The sequence below is a fragment of the Nothoprocta perdicaria genome, unplaced genomic scaffold (genome assembly GCF_003342845.1).
Source record: "Nothoprocta perdicaria isolate Ctin4 unplaced genomic scaffold, notPer1 scaffold_7, whole genome shotgun sequence".
NCBI lineage: Eukaryota > Metazoa > Chordata > Aves > Tinamiformes > Tinamidae > Nothoprocta > Nothoprocta perdicaria.
In genome coordinates this window covers 8924311-8944032 of record NW_020455976.1, presented here as the reverse complement: position 1 = coordinate 8944032, position 19722 = coordinate 8924311, and the positions used below count along the sequence as shown (strand labels likewise).

The following is a 19722-nucleotide window of genomic DNA, read 5'->3' as shown; positions in this document are numbered from 1 at the left end:
TCCATAAAACAAATAAATAAGTCAAACTCGTTTATCAAAGTTGCAGACACTAAGGGTTAGTAGCTGAGGGTTCTGATACACGAGAGGAGTTGGAGACCCCCTAACAGCCCTACGACACTGCTGGGAACACCACGTGCAGCTCATCTACAGCACAGGGACTAACACACACAGGCACTGGCTCTAGAAAGGTAGAGTCCCGAACCACAGCCAAGGAAAATCCTGCTTTCCACCAGCTCCTGGATAATGCCCTACACCAGGTGGCATCACAAGGCGGATCTGGGAAGAGGAGTGATGGAGGAGACTAAACCCGCGACGCCTGCGCGCGTGCATATGTCTGGTGGCAAGCAAGGCTGCAAAGCCCCACTCCATAGTGAATTTGATTAAACATTCTCACAGGGGTGCTCCAATGTCAACACCGATTACACGGAGCAGCATTTTACCTGGTTTGGAAGCAGCTACTTGAGCTTCTGCATCTGGGTGGTTAGAAAGAAAGGGGAAGAGAGCAAAGGGCTGCGCTGCAGAGCGCCYGCGAGAGCCAACGCTGCCCCGCTCCACAGCGAGCCCAAGCCCAGAGCACAAGGACAGTGTTAGGGGTCTGGAGAGGGCACAGGACAGCTCCAACGTGAGCAAGACAACCAGAGGTCAACAGTGCCATTCCCCCTTGCCCAGCAAAAGGAAAAGAAAAACAAAACCTACAAACTGTTTGCACTGCAGGATTGTGGATATTTCAGGTTGCAACTGTGTACTTAATCTTTCCTGGAAGTGTCCCAGAAAGGGAGGAAGAGGATAGCAGAAAGGAAAAAAATCCCTAACACATACCCAAATACAACAGAAAACACATTGTAGAGGCACGATTCATAGAAAGCTGTGTCTAAAATTCCCAATGAAAATAAGTAAAAATACTAGTCCAAAAAATAAATAAAACKTAAATCTATCCGTTATTTTGCTGGTGCAGTGCAAGGTAAGTAAGGTCACAGAAGTGCAATATCACCCTTTTGGTATAAATATTCTACTTAATTCGGAGGCTCTACAAAACTAGTCTCAAGTAAGCCTGCGCGACACATGAAGGTGGCCAGCGTGCTCCCAAACCCCAGTGTTAGGCTACCTGTTTGAACAGGGCTTACCCTTTAGTCTCAGCTGCTTAAGAGGATCCTGAAGCTTGGTCAGAACCAAATCACTTGCACCACACACCTCCTGTAAACAAAATCGTGGTTTTGATCCCAGTATTCTGCAGCGGTTCGTGCTCCTGTGACCTCTGGTGTGAACTTTTTCAGGATTGTATTAAAAGCCACAACGAGAAGAGTAATTCCAAATTCACTAAATTTGAATTATTCGGGTCTGGCATTGCGTGAACATTTCCCTCAGTTCCTTTTGCTTGATTTCATTCAGCGCTTCGGCCTCGGCAGGGCTCTTCTGGACCTTGGCCACCGCGAAGCTGATGCCCTGGCTCAGGCCCGCCTGGGTGATGTTCGCGACCTGCACCATGGAGCTGCGTATTTTAGCAAAGGGAGACACGGCTCTGCTGCTGCTGCTGTCGGCCGGCGAGGGAGTCGCCGTGTGCAGTCCCGTCTCGAGGGCCCCGGCGCTTCGATGCTGTTTATTGGCRTAGGCGCCATCGACAGCCAAGAGCTGCGCGTCGAGCCCGGCYGCCCGCACGTCCAGCTGCGATGGCCTGGAAGGAAGGTCCCTGCGGGGCTCAGCCTTAGCTTCTGCCTTGGGGGAATCGCTACTGCTGCTGTCATTTACCGCCCGAGGGGGCTCCGGGGGGCCAGCCTCGGGCTCCGGGCCGCCCGCGAGATGGCGGCGCGCGTCGTGCGCAAACTGCCGGCAATAGATGTCGAGGGGCCCGGGCGAGCCGAGCCGGGCGGGCGCCTCCTCGGGCGCCATGAGGGCAACGGCGGGACCCCCCTCAGGCACCACGAGGGCAACCGCAGGCRGCTCCTCGGGCCCGGGCGCCCCCTCGGGTGCCATGAGGGCAGCGGCGGGCGCCTCGTCGGGCCCAGGCACCCCCTCGGGCGCCAGGCCGATGGCGGCGCCGAGCAGCGGCCCGCGCGCGCCCAGGCGCGGCGCCGAGGCCACGATGCCGCAGCTGGGCAGCACGTAGTCCGCCCGCCCCGCCGCCTCCAGCGAGTCGCTCGACTGCGGCTCCTCGTCCGACTTGGAGTTGGTCAGGAAGTCGTCCGAATGGAAGGAATCGTTGTCGGACATTTCGATATCGGATTCGGGATGGACTTTGGTGTCAACCGCCGGGTTCTCTAGCGTCTCCAGGCTACTGTCCGATTTCCAAAGGTTCACTTTCAAGTTTGGCTTTAAAAAATTGACTTTCACTTCGGGTTTGGTAAAGCTGCCTAACTTGCGGAGATTGCTGATGTTCACATTGGATTTGGTTTGTTTTACTTTCTGGTTGAGAGATGAAAACTTGCTCAGCAAGTAATTCTTGCCTTGGGCCAGGGACCCTCTGTTCTGAGAGCGAATGCCAATGATGTCTTCGTGAGCTTTACTGCTCTTCCTGGAGGGAAAAAAGGAAAATTTCCAATGTACAATTAACAAAGCCGTCCCATTTATAGAACTACAAGTATTCACCAGCTTCTGCTTGGGGTTTTCTTGGACCAGTCCAGTTTCCAAAGAAAACAGATGAAATAAATTCAGACAGGGCAAACTAGATTTGACAGACTGATCACAAACCATTTCATTTGCAGTACCACTTGTATTTCACAATGAATATATGTTGTTTCTATGTAAGCACAATGTACAAAGGCAGCCTGAGCCCAAGTACATGAAAATCAGTGAAAGAAAATATTCTTTCTTAAACTTTCAGATAAACTTCTGCAGATTGTGGTTATCAAAAGCAGAGCAAAAGCAAATCCACCCCTAGCACATGAGTTCTAGGGTTCTGGCCGACATCTCATGCATGACAGTGTCAAGTGGTAGGAGAAGAGAAGCTGGACACAGAGGAGCCCCATCATTTATGCACTCACCTCTCGAGCTTCTTCTCAATAATGGGCACGTCTAACCCCATCGCTTGCTTCGTGATTCGCAGCATCTCTGCAATGCACTGAAGAGTGTCTGAAATCCAATTAGCAGCCTGTCAGACTCTCAAAAACCCTAAAACCCTGTATTTTGAAATCTAAAATTAGACGAGTCTCTGTCACTTAATGAATWTTAATTTTATTTTCCTCCTGTTGTTGAACCTCATAGTTTGCAATTCAAATTTAAAAGCTTACAAAATAAGCTTATGGAAAGAATAGATTCTCCTTAAGCCCTCAAGCTGAATATAAGTGAATTCCCTCCCCAAGAGATGTATTCTGAAAGTGACAGAAGCAACAAAATATGAATTATGCTTATTCTAATCCTTCTTGACAAAGCCCAGTGTTCCAGGTAAGGGGTTTCTCTCCTATTAGTATTTTCTTAATTTAGCTGAGCAAGAAGCAAAGCATTTCTAGATATTGATTTCACCAACTAAATCCATTTCCAGAAACCTAGGAACTTCAATCTGTTTCAATCTTGGGAGCAAAAAGACAACATTTCAATGTCCAATTCTTTGCAATGGATTGCTTTAAAATTATATCCAAATTATATGTTTCTTTGTATTAAAACAATAGGTTAGTGCTCCCACAGGAAGCCACGTTTTGGTATTTATTTCCCAGCAGAGAAGCTGGTTGTACTAGAAGGTACTCCAGGAGTGATGGAAAACTGGGTTTACATAGAGGTAAATATTAGTATATAGAATAAACTTTCAGCTATAAAACTTTCATACACAAAACAAACCTTTTCCATCCTCTTCAGGACTGCGTACCACAGCTCTAAGTGTGTGAAAATACCCGCTTGTTTCTTTGTATTTGTAATGCAGCCTCATGCAAGAGAACTTGGGTTTGCCAAAGAGAGTAGGCTCAGGTCCTGAAAAGTAAGCCAACAAGTTGGAGATTACTTCTCCAGCAAGGTATTTGGTCCAGATGTTTCTKCAGCTCACGATATTCATCCACAATAAAGTAGCAAGCCAGACCTTTCCCACTCTTAGAAATTGCACATCCATAACGAATTGGGAGGGAGGGCAGCAGAATTCCCTCACCAGGGAAAGCCTCTGCGTCAGCTACAGAAACACAGATACAGATTCACTTCGTTTGTGAAACAATGATCTAAATAAGCATTACTCAGAACTGCCTGCTTTGTTTGGATCTAAGGGAATTCAAGTATATCATATGCACTGCATATCTGTGATTAGGCAGGCCAAACTGTTAACTGCAATTTGATCATTCATTAAATTGATTTTTAATAAATTAAAGTGTTTAGAGGAGTTKGCAAAAAGAGGCATTTAGAGACCTCCAGGTACCAGTCTCCCTTTCGAGCAGCACCAGCACACATTCTGTCAYGAGTGAGAGAGAAGACACAGGCTCAAGTGCACTCCTGATTAGCAGGACAGCACGTTTCTAGCTCTGGGAACTCCACAGTCCCCATGCATGGAGGCTTTGTGTTGCAGTAGCTTATGTGGAAGGCTCTGCCTCCAGCTTCTGTTGAGAGCACCTTAGGAAACAGGGACAGCCAGGAACTCAGCTCTTACCTATTTCTATTTTTTCCAAGGCATCAAGGCTGAGCCTCTGGTACTGATTCACCTTGTCAATCTCATCATCGTAGCTAGAGAAAGAGACAGAGCTTAATGCCTGGCACTACCCCAGGACAGAGCAGCCCAAAATACCCTGCACAGGGTAAAAGCAGCTGGTGACTTACTAGGCCACGTAGTAGGCAGAATTGGAGAGCAGCAGCAGCACATCCACGTCTTTGTGAGTGGCATCAATGAGACTAAAGAAGGAAAGAAGTCAGTAGTGCAGAGTAGGGGGCAAATGAAGGCACACTGCAACACAGGACTTAATTTTTGGTACACTATCTCTTGGACTTATTACAAATATTGAAGGGAAGAAGTATTATATAAACTCAGTTCACCCAAGTTGTGCATGCATGAGCATCCCTCACTGGTGCAAGTGTTAAAGTTAAACCTGCTAGAGACCTAACCATTGTTTTTCTTGAACAAATTAGTGTTCTCTTTCACTGATAAATCACCTTATCAAGTTTATCACAGTTTATACCTGCTACTTTTTTCTCTCTGTATTTTCATATTAGAACCCTTAGACAAAAATTTTTTCTAAAATAGGACTTTGCAGTTGAGTTACACTGCTCCTGTAAAGCAATAAGTAAAATAAGCTCCTTTAAGGCTAAGAGTGGTTAAGAGTTCTCTTTCTAGGGCCTACAATAATTTGACAAAATTGAGGAAACTAGATGGCTAACCAGGCAATTTTTCAAAATTAACTCCCTTATGCTCTCTTTTTATGGCATTTGAAAAACTTGATTTTTGAACACCTTGGCTTCACTTAACTCCTCCCATGTCTTCAGCACAAGCCACTCTTAAAATAAATCTTACAGTAAGATTTAAGTGTACAAATCCTTCAAAGAGTCATTCCAGAACACTGCCTATTTGTATCACGTTTAACATACCAGCTACTAAAGCAACAAATTAAGACTATTCAAAGTATCAGCAGTAGCAGAAGGGTCATGGTAGCAGCTGATCAGTTATGACTTTATGCGACAGACCTTGGATCACAGTCAATAAGGGCCCATCCTCCATGAAACTTTTCATCATCTGGCAGAAGCAGTTTCATGTAACTCTGCAGCAGTTGGCTGATCAGTTCCTGATGGCTTCTCATATTTTCCTTGTGCAGCGCTTCATGCTCTTTTTCTTTTGTAAATATGGAGTAAAGATCCTCTGTTACAGGGATACCTTGCATCAAATCTAGGTTAAAAAAAAATGATATAGATAAGGAGAAGATATTGATAAGGAGAAGGCAACAATTAAAAATAAGACATAAAGCAGCAGTCTGATTAATTTGCTTCAGAATGGTTATTAAAATGGCTTCAGAATGGTTATTCAAGCAGTGCAGGATGGAGAGCTGAGCTATTTCAGCGAGGAGAGAAAATATTATATCTACCAAGCTTGTAATTTTGACCAGTATTCCACACGGAAAGTTCAGCCATGCACTTTGTTAGAAGTGCACCCTAAAACATGAAACCTTTAAAACCTACATAAATTTGATCTTTTTTGTCTAAGGCAGAACATATGACAAGATGTTTAAAATTCAAATACATTACGTACAAATTCCATACTGATCCATACTGCCTATAATGGCCTTGAATTGACTAGTGTTTAATCTCCACAAAATAAATGACTAGTCTAYGTGGCGCCCACTGGACAGACTCAAGCAGCATACACACACCTAAGGTCAGAGTACAGTTAAAAGAAAACCAAGATGATTTCAGTAAACTCTACGATTTCAGCTGAGAATGGAATTTTACTCTTACCTATGACTGCTTGCCTATAGGCATCCCTGAAGCGATTCAAGTAGTATCTGTTTGCAGAATTTACCCCATCCTTCATTACTCCGGCCAGCTTCCTCTCCCCAGTCCTTGTGAAGTCACCCTGTTGCACAAGACATTTAAATCATGCAGACACAGAAGTCGGAAGCAACGAGCTATTCAGCATCATTAACTGTTAATAGTCTGCCCTTTACCTTCAAGGCTGCTGTGCCCGCGTACTGCCGGCTTATGGCATCTCCATTATTGGCCCAGATTATCTGGTAGATTCGATTGCATTTCACTGGCAAAGGCTGCTCCGGTGGCATCACACCCAGTTTTTTGAGCTGGAATTTTATATATATATTAACATAAGGTTCAAGACAAAGTTATTCTCAATATCAATGCTTGATAAGAAAACAGAAACAATTAAATACTTAAGTTTTAATCTTTTTTTTAAAAGGACATCATCCTGCTGACTATTAGCTCACTGCTAAACTTTATAYCAAAACAGTCACCATTGGAAGCAGCAGTAATAAGTTTCTTTCATATTTAATGTATCTTCAAAAAATTAGCTGAAGGAAAATGAGTTTCTCAAGATTACTCAAAAGAGAGGAAATGCTTCAGTTTTCTATGAAAACTGAATCAAAATTCCATCAAAATGGATCCATAAAAAAAAAGAGGTCACAACTGAGTTGTTCAGACTTTGTCTCCAGGGAAAGGCCTTCTCCACACTGGGATAACTGCTGCAGAACATAAGAGCTACTCACTTGGGACATCATGAATTAATCGCTCTTGTACACACAACTAGCCCATTTGCTGCCACACAATTTAATTCACTTTAAGCAACTAAAATAGCACCTAGCCTACAGCATTACACAGAAGAGTTGAATCCAGTTCTATTCTAGTCCTCTCACATCTGAGGGAGGAATGGGTTGTTTGGRGCAGAAGAGTATTAACCTTATACTGTCCTACAATTATTCTATTTAACAAGTGGTAACAGAATAATCATCATAAGGATTCAARACAGCCAGTCCTTTCTCCCCTGAAGGAAGAAACAAGGCACTATGGTTTTAGAATGATAGATTTATTCTAGCTGTACATACTGTTTTCTCAGATTCACAGTTCCTTGATGATCAAGTTTTTAGGCACCTAGAGCTTGAAAATAATTCTTAGTTGTACTTGCCTGCTGTTCCATGACAACYCTTGCAATAGCAGCCTGCACCACATTGGTACGATCCAGGCAGTCCATGCAGTTAACCCGGAAAATTCCCTCCTGTTTACAAATAACACCAGCTTGATCAACCCTTTCAAAAGAAAGAAAAAAGTCAAGCTGTATCCAGACAGTTTTGATCATATGTAACTTATAAACCTCTACAAACAGAAAAAAAAAGTAGAAAATAGGAATTCCTACATGGGATGTTATTTCTAGTATCATTTCATACTAACTACACTCCATTCAGATAAGTTAGTTCCCACTTATCTTCATTTATTAAGGCCACATCTCTCTATTCTAGCCTAAATTTCCACACACAGCTTACTTAGACCATGTTTGATGCTATGTATAATCAAATGCTGAATTCAGTTCACATGTTCACATGACAGATTTCAAAATAGAAAAGGTACTAACTTTAACTGCCAGCAGAGAAATCTGAAAGTAATTTGGCARGACACATCACTCGTGGTGTATGAAACAATACGCAGTGATTTCAAGTACTGCAACTATATTCACGCCCAGAACGCATGAGCTTTAATCAGTACAAACCCAAGGTCACATGTGCCTACTGGTTTCAATACTAACTTTGGAGTTTTAGGGTTGTAGGTCAAGCTACAAAGTGTTTTACAGTAGAAATAAGAGAAATTAGAAGTGGCAAACTTGAGGCAGAAAAGAGCATCTGAGGATTTTACTGTTAGGCATATAGAACAGAAATATTATATTCTGTGTTCTAAATTCTACAAACACTAACTAGGCACCATGAGAGACACATAAACGATCAGTACTGACAAACTCAAGCCCCTGAAGATGTATTCTTTTAGTTTCCCCTAAAAGTATTTCATAGCAGTCTGAAAACAACAAGTACCTACCAGCACCATTTCATATCAAGAATAATATCATGAATGGCATCAGTCAGTGTCTGAACATTTTCAAACTTCATTCCTCGGCTAAAAAAATAGAATTTCACAGAAATAAGTTTAGACTAAGATAATGTTAAAACAAACTAACAAGTATACACACATACACACAAAGAAAAACACAACCACCATACACCCCACTAATCAAAATAATTGGATACAGATGGATTTTAAGATTTTCAAGCGAGTGAGAAAAACTGGAATTTTCTCAGGCCAGAARGTTTAAATAGCAGCCAACATTCAGAGTTATTTTGAAGTACAGCTAAACACCTAGATATGAGACAAAACTCAGAACCATAAGTTCAYGAATTTGCATTCCTGAAATAATCTGTTAGCAATACAAGATGACAGCAGAGAAAATAACTTTGCTTGACATTTAAGAAAACAGTGCAGTGAAAAGTGAAGAACGAGAGATTTGCATTTCTCTTTTGTCAGATCTCCCATCCTCTGCATCTTAGAGCAGGCAAAGCCAGGTACGTGGCTTTTCAGCTCATGCAGCCATTCTTCCAAACTAGCTAGCWATCCGTATCACAGAATCCCAGAATGGTTGAGGTTGGAGGGGACCTCTAGAGATCATCTAGTCCAACCCCCATGCTCCAGCAGGGACACCCAGAGCACGGGGCACAGGGTGGCATCCAGATGGGTTTGGAAGACCTCCAGTGAAGGAGACTCCACAGCCTCCCTGGGCAGCCTGTTCCAGGGCTCTGTCACCCTCACAGGAAAGAAGTGCTTCCTCACACGAACATAAATGTTACTTTATGTTCAAAGCATATTTTAGGCAACTGCCTCACTAGAAGCAAAGCAAATTTAAATTTTAAAGCATGTATCATATTCACTAGGCAAGGAGATACCAAACAGTGTTCGGTCATTCAGCCTGTGTTACACAGTTTTGATTCAAAAAAGGTAATTTTTCTTTGAAAAGTGTTTCATGCAGAAGTGGACAAACAACAGCCCTTCTCCTCCTTCTCACTCTCTTTTCACGCTAATAAAAGAAAATTATTCAAAGTGACAAAAGGTCTTACCAGTGCTCATGGAAGTCAAATGAAACATAAGTCAGATTTGCATTGTTGTACAGAAGCACTTGTTTCAGGAAAGCATCTCCAATAATCTTCTCTCTGCCTGTCTGATCCACCAGGTTAATAATAACCTGTTCAAAAAGGAAAGCAATCACCTTCTGCTACAGAGTTCCCTTAGATTTGGCATGTAGCAACACACAGCACAAGAGTTAAAGCTGTTCATTAAGTCATCCTGCTAAAGTTATTATAACTACTAGTATAAACTAGCGATGAAATAAGCTCCAACAGCTACCTGACTACCTCAATGTGAATACAAAAAAGCTATGAATTGATAAGCCAGGTACCTGAAGGTTAAGCAATTTTGTAGTGTATCACTGCTGCTCAGAAGTAGTAAAGTTCTGGTCGTGCATCACTTTCCCACTATCCTTCTAAAGCTAACTTCTAAAAGATTAAAAAGCCTTAAGAAAAAAAAAATCTCCTGCACTTCTGCAATGTGATGTGACCTCATGTAGCACTCACCTGCTTTTTGTAATTTTTCAGCTGTTCTTCAAAATGTGCACGAAAACAGGGCACCGTTTCATTTTCACCTACAAGGCAGACCAATGTTACATGGTTTGTTCACCAAGAGGTTCTACTTGAATTATCAAAAGTAAAACCAGGGTATGATTTTAATTATGCAGCACAATGTAATGCTTATATAGTATTCTTTCTAAAAGATCTTGCACGTTCATGAACATCACAGGTCTACATTTATAGTAGATATTGAAATGCCATTCTTAAAATGGCTCGGATACACTTCTAGGTAGGAAAAGGAACAAATTAAAATGCAATTCCCCTTTAAAAAAAATCCTACTGAAAAAGACCTGAACAAAAAAAGAATTGTGAACAGATGTCACAACACAGAAGCTCTCAGATGGAAATAATTAAGTGCTGCTTTCATATAATCTACAGGGGGAGAGAGGTTTACTCTTGGATTTTCCCCATATCTAGAGCTTGCTACAGTTTTCCTCACTTTATGGATGAACTTATGTTTACCTTTCCATGACCTGGCAACAAGTCATCCCCCTCCAGTTCTCTTCAGGTACTTAGTGTAAACTCAAGAGCTGAATCCATTGCCTCATCTTCCTTAAGTCTTTAATGGTGCTGTCTGCAAGCTTAAAATTACGTGCTACCGTTATGCTTGGGTATCTAAGTGAGATAAAATTTGCTAGGTCCTACTCAAGACACAYGGAAAACAAAGCCTTTCATTGCCACCATCACAGCCCTCATCCAAAAGGGCCAGTTGCTCCATTTCTCAGTTCTGGAGGCTTCAGTGGAATAAAACTAGACTYGCTCAAGTTAAAGAATTGCATAAACACCAATTGGACTTCCAGCAGGAAGTATTTATAAGGCATGTCTGGGATGTCAGTCAATCTAATTCAGCGTCACTGATTTCAAAAGGCCATGAATATCCTGCCCTCCTTCCCCCAAAACACTCTCCTTCACAATACTAAACTCCCTGGGATGATCCAAAGGCCAGTGGAATCCTTTGGAAGCTCAGGGAACAGACACTTAATTCATAGCAGCGCCTAGCCACTCTACAGAGCTGTGCAGTATCCAGTATCGAAGTTTGCCCCACACKGAATTATTATCGATTCTTAATACAGAAGGAACCTCAGCACAAGTTATCCTCAGACAGAGATATTCTTAAGACACCACTAAGCAGCTTTTCCTCAGAAGAGGAACCCAGCTCTCCCCTTGCAACCCAGAAAAAAAGCTGCAACAGGATGAGACAAACAGGTACTTGATTAAATACTGCAACTCAAGAACCCTCTGAATTTACAAGAGATAAAGAGCCAGAGCTCCACAGTTAGGATTACAGCAGGAGTTAAATGGAGTCAAGTCACTACTATTATTCCTAGCACTTAGAAAGAATCAGTGAAAAACTATTAGTAAAGAAACACTACTGATTCCCTACTTCTAAAGGGACTCTCCTCTTCATATATTCTGCTCAAAAATACCTACTCTTGTCCAGTCGAGGCCGTGGGTTGTATCTATATCCAACCTGGCTCCAGAAGACAGGCACAGAGCCTCGCGTTTGAATAAATGAGAGCGTGTGATTGTGCACGTGAATCAGCTGCTCCGTCTCCACGTAGTTGGCTACATTCCCGTTTTTATCAACACCTCTTCGCTTATACCGCATTCCTAGGAGGAATGAAAGTAACGATCAACTCAGGTTGAAGTATTACTCTTAAATGCAGAGCATTTTGTTTGTGTTTAGTGACAGTGACAAGAATATAGYTCCAGCCACACTCCCTTATCAAACTGCATGTTCTGCCAGTCCCCATAACTAACATTTACTGTGTTAAGGCTCAGGGAAAGACACAGTAAGTAATGAAGTTTACTGGCACTAAGTGGCYTATAAACCCCAAAATAACTAGTCCACTCTGAGAATGTAGATAACTCCTGTTCTGTCAAATTTAGCAGGTTTGACTTCAGTGCTCAGCAATTTCCCTGAATCTAAAAGTCACCTTTTATTGACAGATGCTTCACTTCTCTCAATAAGGCCTCATGAGCAGCCCAAACCTTTGCACATCTCACAGCACAGCAAGAGAAGGCTTTTTATTGTTTAGCATACATCTAAATCTGAACATTAAGAGCAGATACTGCTCCTGGGACTATATGCACTGTTATTCATCTATCTTCCTCCAATCTGGTCATTAACCATAACAGGTGTTTTCATATGGCAGTAAGGTAAAGGAGAAGCTATAATATCTCTCAGAATGGGGGACAGATTTTTTTTTTTTTTTTAAAGTAGATTTGAGTATAAAGTTTAAATTCTCCAGAAATTCAGTTGTGCAGAATCAGAGCAACTTGAAATCAAGGGAATTCTGTAGAATTTAGTGAGGAGGAAGCTTTTGGTCCACAACTTCAGAGTAAAGCTTCAGATGCCTTTTACTTATTCCTTCCCGACAGAGGTCAGAGGACACCATTTCAAAACCCAAACCAAGTCACTGAAAAAAATATATATAATATTATATATACATATAYATCCCTTACCTCTTTATATATCCCCCCTCTTTAAGTCTCAACTTTTCCAGGCACTAAACCCTTCTTTTCTAAGCTTAAAAAGAGCTGACTTCCTTTATGTCTCATGATACCTTTCCTTACGGTCTTAGGTGGGTTATTAACTTAGTGCAATGCTTTTTTATTACAAATAAGCTATCTGAAAAATAAAGAACCAGTATATGCATAACACCAAAATCCTAAGAACTCACACATTTTATACTTCATTAAAACACCTTGAACACTTAACTAAATTTGAGCTTTACTGAATGAATTAAAAGCACAGTTTTACCTTGTGCTTATTCCTGAAAGCACTGCATCAATTTACTTATAGGTAAACTCAACTGATCCTCTTGTTGTAAGAGAAAAAGCTCTACACAACCTGCGTTCTGAACTAGGAAACAGATGTCATTAATAATGCCATCAAYAGAGAAGAACAAATTGAGCAATTCAGTTTCAGTATTTTTAAGGCAATTTTGCATATGTAAGATGTATTGTAAAGTAGATGCTACTCTAGCACCATCTCATTATTTACCCTGAAAAGCTCTGATGAYTGGAACTGGACTAAATGCATTAAATTGAGCTACCATAAGAAAGCCAGTCTCATCACAGTGAGCTCACCAGGTTTGCCTGTGCTGATGTGTTAAAAGACTGGCACTGTAGGAGAGACAAGAGGACTYGGACTGGGCAGAGAATATTAGGAAAGTGCTCACAGGCTGGAAAGGGTCAGAATACAACAGGACCCGCTAAAACAATTCAGTCTTTCTTCCTGTTCTCTGAAACACAGGAAATGAGCTTAATTTGCCTTGCTGCTATAAAAATAAGTAAATGAGCAAGATCAAAGCATAGTCCTTGTAYGACAGTTTGACCCTCCCTAATCTTGCTTCAGCTGAAGGAGGAGAAAAAAAAAAAAAAAAAGGTACTTGAAGTTTTTTGCTTGATTGTTTCTGTAAAATGTCTACTGAGCCRCTATGAAGCCCTTAAAGGAAAACCTTTCAAAATTGCATTCCCACCCAGGCCCACTGAATCATCAATATCAGCTCAGAACTGTAAGCAATGTTCAGATCAGAGTGTTCTTTGAAAACAACAGGAGAGGGAAATTTATTCSAGAACAGAACTCCAATGCAACTCCAAGGATACATTCACGCCTSTGAACCAGTGAACCATCCAGACCAGTGAATCTCCCTTAGTCTCCCATAGACAGGAAGGGCTGTGGCACATGCTTTGACAGCTTATCCACACCTGCTGAATGACATAGCTTTGTCCTCCAAGCTTTATCCTCTATATTTCTCTTCAGTATTCAAAAAGTCTCTTTACAAGCTGTTTAGCAACATTCAGGCCTTCTGATGTTCTGAACTGTGTTTGCTTACCAGCTCTGTGCCGACTCCGGCGCGAGATAAGCGCTACCAGAAAGGTTGGATGAATGTCATCTACACACGCTGATTCCTGAGGAGTTTCAGGACTACTCTTCTCATCATCAGAAGCCTCACTATAATTCACTACAAGTTCTTCAATTTGCACAAATCCTTGTATGATGGGGATAATCCAGAAATCCACATCAGTATTCTGAAGGTTACAAAGAAAATACATTTAGAGCCTGTTGGTTGTAATTTATCTCACATCACCTAAGAATGCTCCACTATTTATCATGTGTATCAACGGTTGCTAAATATTCCTTGACTTTAAGAAGTTGTGTGATATCTGTATCTGACTTCCAAAAAAGATACCAGTATCTCTCCTTCTGTTGGTTGTAGGGATTTTAAAGTAGAGGATTGGAGACATGGAGGGAACATTGAACTTGACATTGACACAAGAAAAGGCAAAGACTTTTCTCTACTCCAGGTATTCTAGGGATTTAAGAGTCCCAGTACTCCTAACAGTTTTCAAGCTTCTTTCTCTTCCTTACAGGGAGTTTTCATATAACACTGTTTTATTAAATAAAGTTTAAAAGCTTAGAGTAATAGCTTTTCATGCCAAAAAATAAGAAAGGCAATTCTGATAGAGCAGAAAAAAAGGTAAACAGATTGCCTAGTTTCTGATTTAAAGCACTTTTAACCTGTATGTCCACACAGAAGTGGAGAATAATTCACTAAATACRAATAGCCAAAGTATTTACCTGGACTTATGACTTGTTGGGAAATTAGTTTTCTGCCCTATTTTATCTTAAAACTTCCACTTCTTAAACAAAACTTGGATCCAAGGCCCGTGTTAATCAAAGTCATCCATGTGCATCTTATGAAGTGAAGACCCAAGTAGTTAAATTCCTGTATTGCATGAAACTTGACAGAACACCTATGCTTATCTCACTCTAATCCCACAAATTCATATACCATAAGATAAATTTCATTCTGCTCTAATCCAACAGAGTCCAAAATCATTAATAACAAAAAGGGCATACAGTAAGATGACTTTCAGCTTTATGAGAACCTAATATTTGGGCTAAATTGGCACTGAGTAGTTAGAATCTGTTGTAACCTGAGGGGTTCATTTGCAATAAAACATTTTCTTCAATGTATGATCTTGCACCTTTCTGAATTTGTGTGCTCATTAGCTGTGGAGAGGTTTTTCATTCTGAACCGTTTAGAATAATTTGTTCTACACTACAGTTATGTTGATCAGCTATTTTGTAGCAGGGAGGACATTTTTGAAGTACCTTACATATACATATACACTCTAATCTCCACTTAGGAAGACAAAGAAAATTTTCTTGTTTAGGATAAAAATTACTTCCTCAATAAGAGCAAGAAAAATCAGCTCTGTCCAAGGTTAATCCATTTCCAAGATAAGCGGGTCTTAAATAATTCTTCAGGATTCAACACAAACTGTTATACACAGAACAAGCTATTCTGCACTGATCCATTAAAATAATCTGTACATTTGGCTGCTGCTCATTCATTAGCAGTGACTGCAGGCCAAACAGAGGCTGGCTGAGGGAAGGAGTGTCAGCTGCCCAGGCAGTCAGCTGCTCAAACAGACACAGTCCTGATTATGGCCTCTCTGCCAAGCAGATTGCTAATTAACTTTTATGGGGTCTTAACGACAGAATTGTATTCGTAATACACACAGCCTGAGAAACAAACAGAACTCACATCGGTGCTGATGAGATCTTCAATCATGTGCTTGTTCCAAAAGAATCTGTCATCAACCTGTTCAGAACAAAAATAAACAAGTTTTTGCCAAGCCTTGAAGATATCTTTGCTCGAGATGCTGCTGAGGGCATTCACTACAACTGCACATATATAATTGGAAGAAATGAACACCAGACTTGAAACAGCTCAACCCAAGACTRGGAGGTTTCATTTTCTTGAGGAGAAATGAGGGCAAGATTCTCACTTGCTGGGGATAATATGCAGCCTGTGTCCTGGCAGGTTTGCACAACATACATTTAATACTGCACATCTTCCTAAGGGGGGAAAAAAAAAAAAAAAAACCACTTACTTTCCTCCACAAAGGCAAATTGGTTTTCTCACACAGGCTCTGCCTCTGTACTGAATTGGTCAGGTCATAGGTCAAGCTGTAGTAAAAGGAATCCGAATCCATGAACATTTTGAACAGCTCCTCCAATAATCTCTTCTCCAGCTTTTCTTTTTCTTTACTTTCTTTAATCTGAAATGAAAGTAGTGGAACTCTTATGTTTTGCTCTTTTATTGAAAGAGATTCTAACTCCATTCACTAAATGATACTTCTAATCTTTCCAGTCAAATATTTTCTCACTGAGGAGCGGAGTTTTCAAGTTGCTAGCAGAGATAACTACTAGCCAGCATGCCCTAAAAATATCATGCATCCTGAAAGTACATTCATTGTGATAATTACTCAAAGCAAAGTCAGACTTTGAAATGTACAGCTTGAATGAAAGATTTAAAGAAATATAGCAACTTTCTCTAGTGTTCCTAAACTCTAAGGGACTGCATTTATCAATCCCAACCTTGGTTGGTATTCYGTGTTCTTTACATTTTCAAACCCAAACTAAGCCTTGTGTCAAAAAYGTTCTGACGACACAGTAGGATTTTCTTGGAAAGCCTCTCCTTTGCGTTCAACTCTAGAAGAATGCTTAAATGTTTAGAAAGAATGCTCATGCTCAAAMATGGCCTTTACAGAAGTTTCAAATCCTACTAGAAAAAAGTCCATATAAAAAAAGCACTAGGAATCCCTCAGTAATTATGTAAAGACAAAAGGAAACTAACAGTTAAATAATCAAAACCTAAACTTAACTTCAAGACAAAAGCTGCCATACTGCAGTGTTTTACTAGCTCTCTTCTCAAGTCATATTTATTAATGGTCTTTCTGACAACCATTTATAAATGGTCTTTAAGTTACCAACTAAGACAATTCTGAAAAAAAAAATTTAAAAAAAAAAAAAAAAAAAAAGAAAAGAAAAAAGAACGATCACATTATGTGATAATTAGACCCCAAAACTGCCATATAAACAACCAAGTCATTTATTTTATTATCCTGTTCCCAACAGTATCTTTGGGTGGGAATGTAGGATGCATGGATTGTGTGGATCTCCTCCCTAAAATATCTCTTGTTTTCCAGCCACAAGTAATGGAAAACTTCCATTAGCCAGGAGTTACATCTGCACTGTGATGTTTGTCAGGACAAACAGAGCTATCTCCTGTGGACTTACCTACCCCTTTATGAACTTACCCTTGCTTTTGGCTTCCACAATAGCAGTGACTTGCACAGCAGGGACTTCCTCTACTTAATTATGTGTAATGTGGAAGCAATACTGCCCTATGAACCTGCCGCCTGATGAGTTCTTTGGACACCCTTTGGCTCCTGTATTTTGAGAAAGAGTCAACAGTTGTTTTCTGCACATCTGCCCTTGCCATACCATTCACATATATATAAACTCCCTCATATCCATTTTATGTAATGTCTGTTTAAAAGGTGATTTGTTCCCAGCTCACCTTGAGGTAACTTATATTAGATCTGCTTATCTCTCTAAGAGCAACATCTGCAAAGGATATCATAATGCTATTTTTTTAGTTTAGTTCTCAGTTTCTTTCCAAAAAAATCCTAATGTAGCATAAAAAACTGCAAAACAGTGACTAGGCTTCCCTAAGCAGAGGCAAATTTACTTCAGATGAGAGCCAAATGCATTATCCTTTCGCAGGCTTATCTATGGAGGAGTAGAGTGCTTGCTGTGAGGCAGCAGCCACAGTGCAATTTCTCCCATGTTTACACCTTCAGCTTTGCTGAATAAGGGTTCAGCACCAACAGCCTCACAGCACTGCTGAAACGAGGCTGCTTTTCTTGACCCAGCCTATATAATAAGCATACTTGGGCCTAAGCAGGTAGGCCAGGAACATTCCTGAGCTAACAACTCACATGCAATTCAGTAAATGACAGAAAGGGATGCTTTCTTTGATGAACAAATATTTCAGTTTTTCTTTATAGAAAAATATCAAAGGAAAATAAAAGGTCTGCATTTCAAACACTACTCTTCTGACACATATTCAGATATTTTGCCAAAGAAAGGTAGAAATTAAGGAGTATCTTAAAAATATGAAATTCCTTCCTTTCTCTGTGTTCTGCTTTCCGTGACTCGACCTTACAGATTGTTTTCAGAATGCGCTCAGGTAAAGGCATTCCTTCTTGCCATTTTGATGGTCTGATAACCTTGGCTTGTCAGCTCTTAGTATTTAGATACTAGATGCTTCTTCCTTGCTGCTGCTTCTGAGACTTTGGCTTCCACAACATTCACACCTTCACATGCACTTATTACAGGATGCTGCGTTTTGCTGTGAGACTGCGTCTCCCATCCTGAGCAGCTGGGGCAAACACAGAACACAGGCTACACAACGTACTGCCACGGCAGGGCTCTTTTCCATCAGCTGGGTTTGTTACAACCTTTAAGTTTCAGTCTCTCACAGTGAAGTGCACTATTACATCACCTGTTGTCCCTCAGCAAAGGAGTGAAACCTTCATAGCTACCAGTGATCAGAAACAAAAACCAAACGACAACAAAACGCCTTCCTCCCCTCAAAATGATGCAATATATTCTAGCCTAAAACAACTTACAGGCCATTGTCCAGACAAGAAAGAACACATACTTGAGGCTGAAAGCTCTAGACAGGATATGAAAGAATCACAAAGAGAAACGCAAAGGGAGAACAGGGTAGCGAAGAGAAACAGAAAAATGCCTCACAGCTTTTAGAAGCAATGTGCTCATGTCAAACTCATCATTCACACAGGTACCCCCACGTTAGCTCTGAACTAGCTCTAGCAGTGAGAGCTCAGTGCATGCTCCAAAATCTCTTGGAAGTTGAAGAAATATTCAGGAGTAGTATTTGCTAGTAGAGAACAGCATGCTACTCTGCCTCTCTTGCTAGCTGTAATCCCTGCTAATAACAGTTAAAATTATCTTGGGTGTGCAATACAGATTTACCTAGGGCAGGAGCTCTGAATACCCTATACAAAGTGTCAAGCACCGCACATAGATGAGTCCAAAACAATAGCGGCTCATTTGCTATGGCTAAATAGCCTGAGCTTCCTCAAATCAGGGAAAAGTGGAATTCCCTAAAATAAAGGAACAGACAAATCCTTAGCTCACTGAATCTAAAGGAAAGTTATATTATATGGTTATATTTTTGGAGAAAAAAGTAACAAAGCAAAGAATATCACATGTTCTATTTGCTAAATATTTCCTTTTCCAGAACAGACATAACATTATTACTGCTCATGAAACAGACGACTGACTACAGGGCAAGCACTCGCAATTAATTCTTTAAGATTTCAGATGGTGTTACAGTTCCGCTGCACTTCCAGAAATCTTTTGCTCATCCTCACCAATGATAACAAAAAGTGTTTTATTTGAGAAAATCATATTATGTAGTAAAAGGAATGATATTTAATCTCAGTTTTAGTATCTAATTATTATGCTGTGTCCAACTCTTCAGTATTAGAAACATACTTCTGTTAAAAAAAATTGTTTAATATAACAAGTAAATAATAGCACAGCTGTTTTCTTTCACAAATATATACAGAAACTAGGTCTTAAACTATTAAGAGCCTGTCTGCCTCTTTCTTTAAAAGCTGTCATGCTGAAACACAGTGATCAGTTCCAAAATGCGTGTAGGGGGGAAAAAAATCAAACCTCAGAGAGTACACCAAAGCAATGAGATTAATCCTGACCCAGCTCCTATGAAGTTATCGCGTTAGAGAATACATAAAGAGCAGACTTGAA

General features: G+C 40.7%; 1 protein-coding gene across 1 annotated transcript in view; it reads right to left on the bottom strand.

Moving 5' to 3' along the window:
• The window catches only part of INPP5F (inositol polyphosphate-5-phosphatase F), a 34431-nt gene continuing 14709 nt past the window's right edge, over positions 1-19722 (bottom strand). Inside the window, exons 5-21 of the mRNA XM_026050655.1 lie at positions 15972-16139; positions 15623-15679; positions 13904-14099; positions 11493-11672; positions 10008-10075; positions 9495-9619; positions 8425-8502; positions 7526-7646; positions 6558-6686; positions 6349-6466; positions 5584-5782; positions 4726-4797; positions 4559-4632; positions 3769-3897; positions 2979-3066; positions 2032-2509; positions 1-1941 (exon numbers count right to left, since the gene is read on the bottom strand). Coding sequence (XP_025906440.1) covers positions 1318-1941; positions 2032-2509; positions 2979-3066; positions 3769-3897; positions 4559-4632; positions 4726-4797; positions 5584-5782; positions 6349-6466; positions 6558-6686; positions 7526-7646; positions 8425-8502; positions 9495-9619; positions 10008-10075; positions 11493-11672; positions 13904-14099; positions 15623-15679; positions 15972-16139 — 2904 coding nt within the window. The 3' untranslated portion in view covers positions 1-1317. The remainder of the gene's footprint in view (positions 1942-2031; positions 2510-2978; positions 3067-3768; positions 3898-4558; positions 4633-4725; positions 4798-5583; positions 5783-6348; positions 6467-6557; positions 6687-7525; positions 7647-8424; positions 8503-9494; positions 9620-10007; positions 10076-11492; positions 11673-13903; positions 14100-15622; positions 15680-15971; positions 16140-19722) is intronic.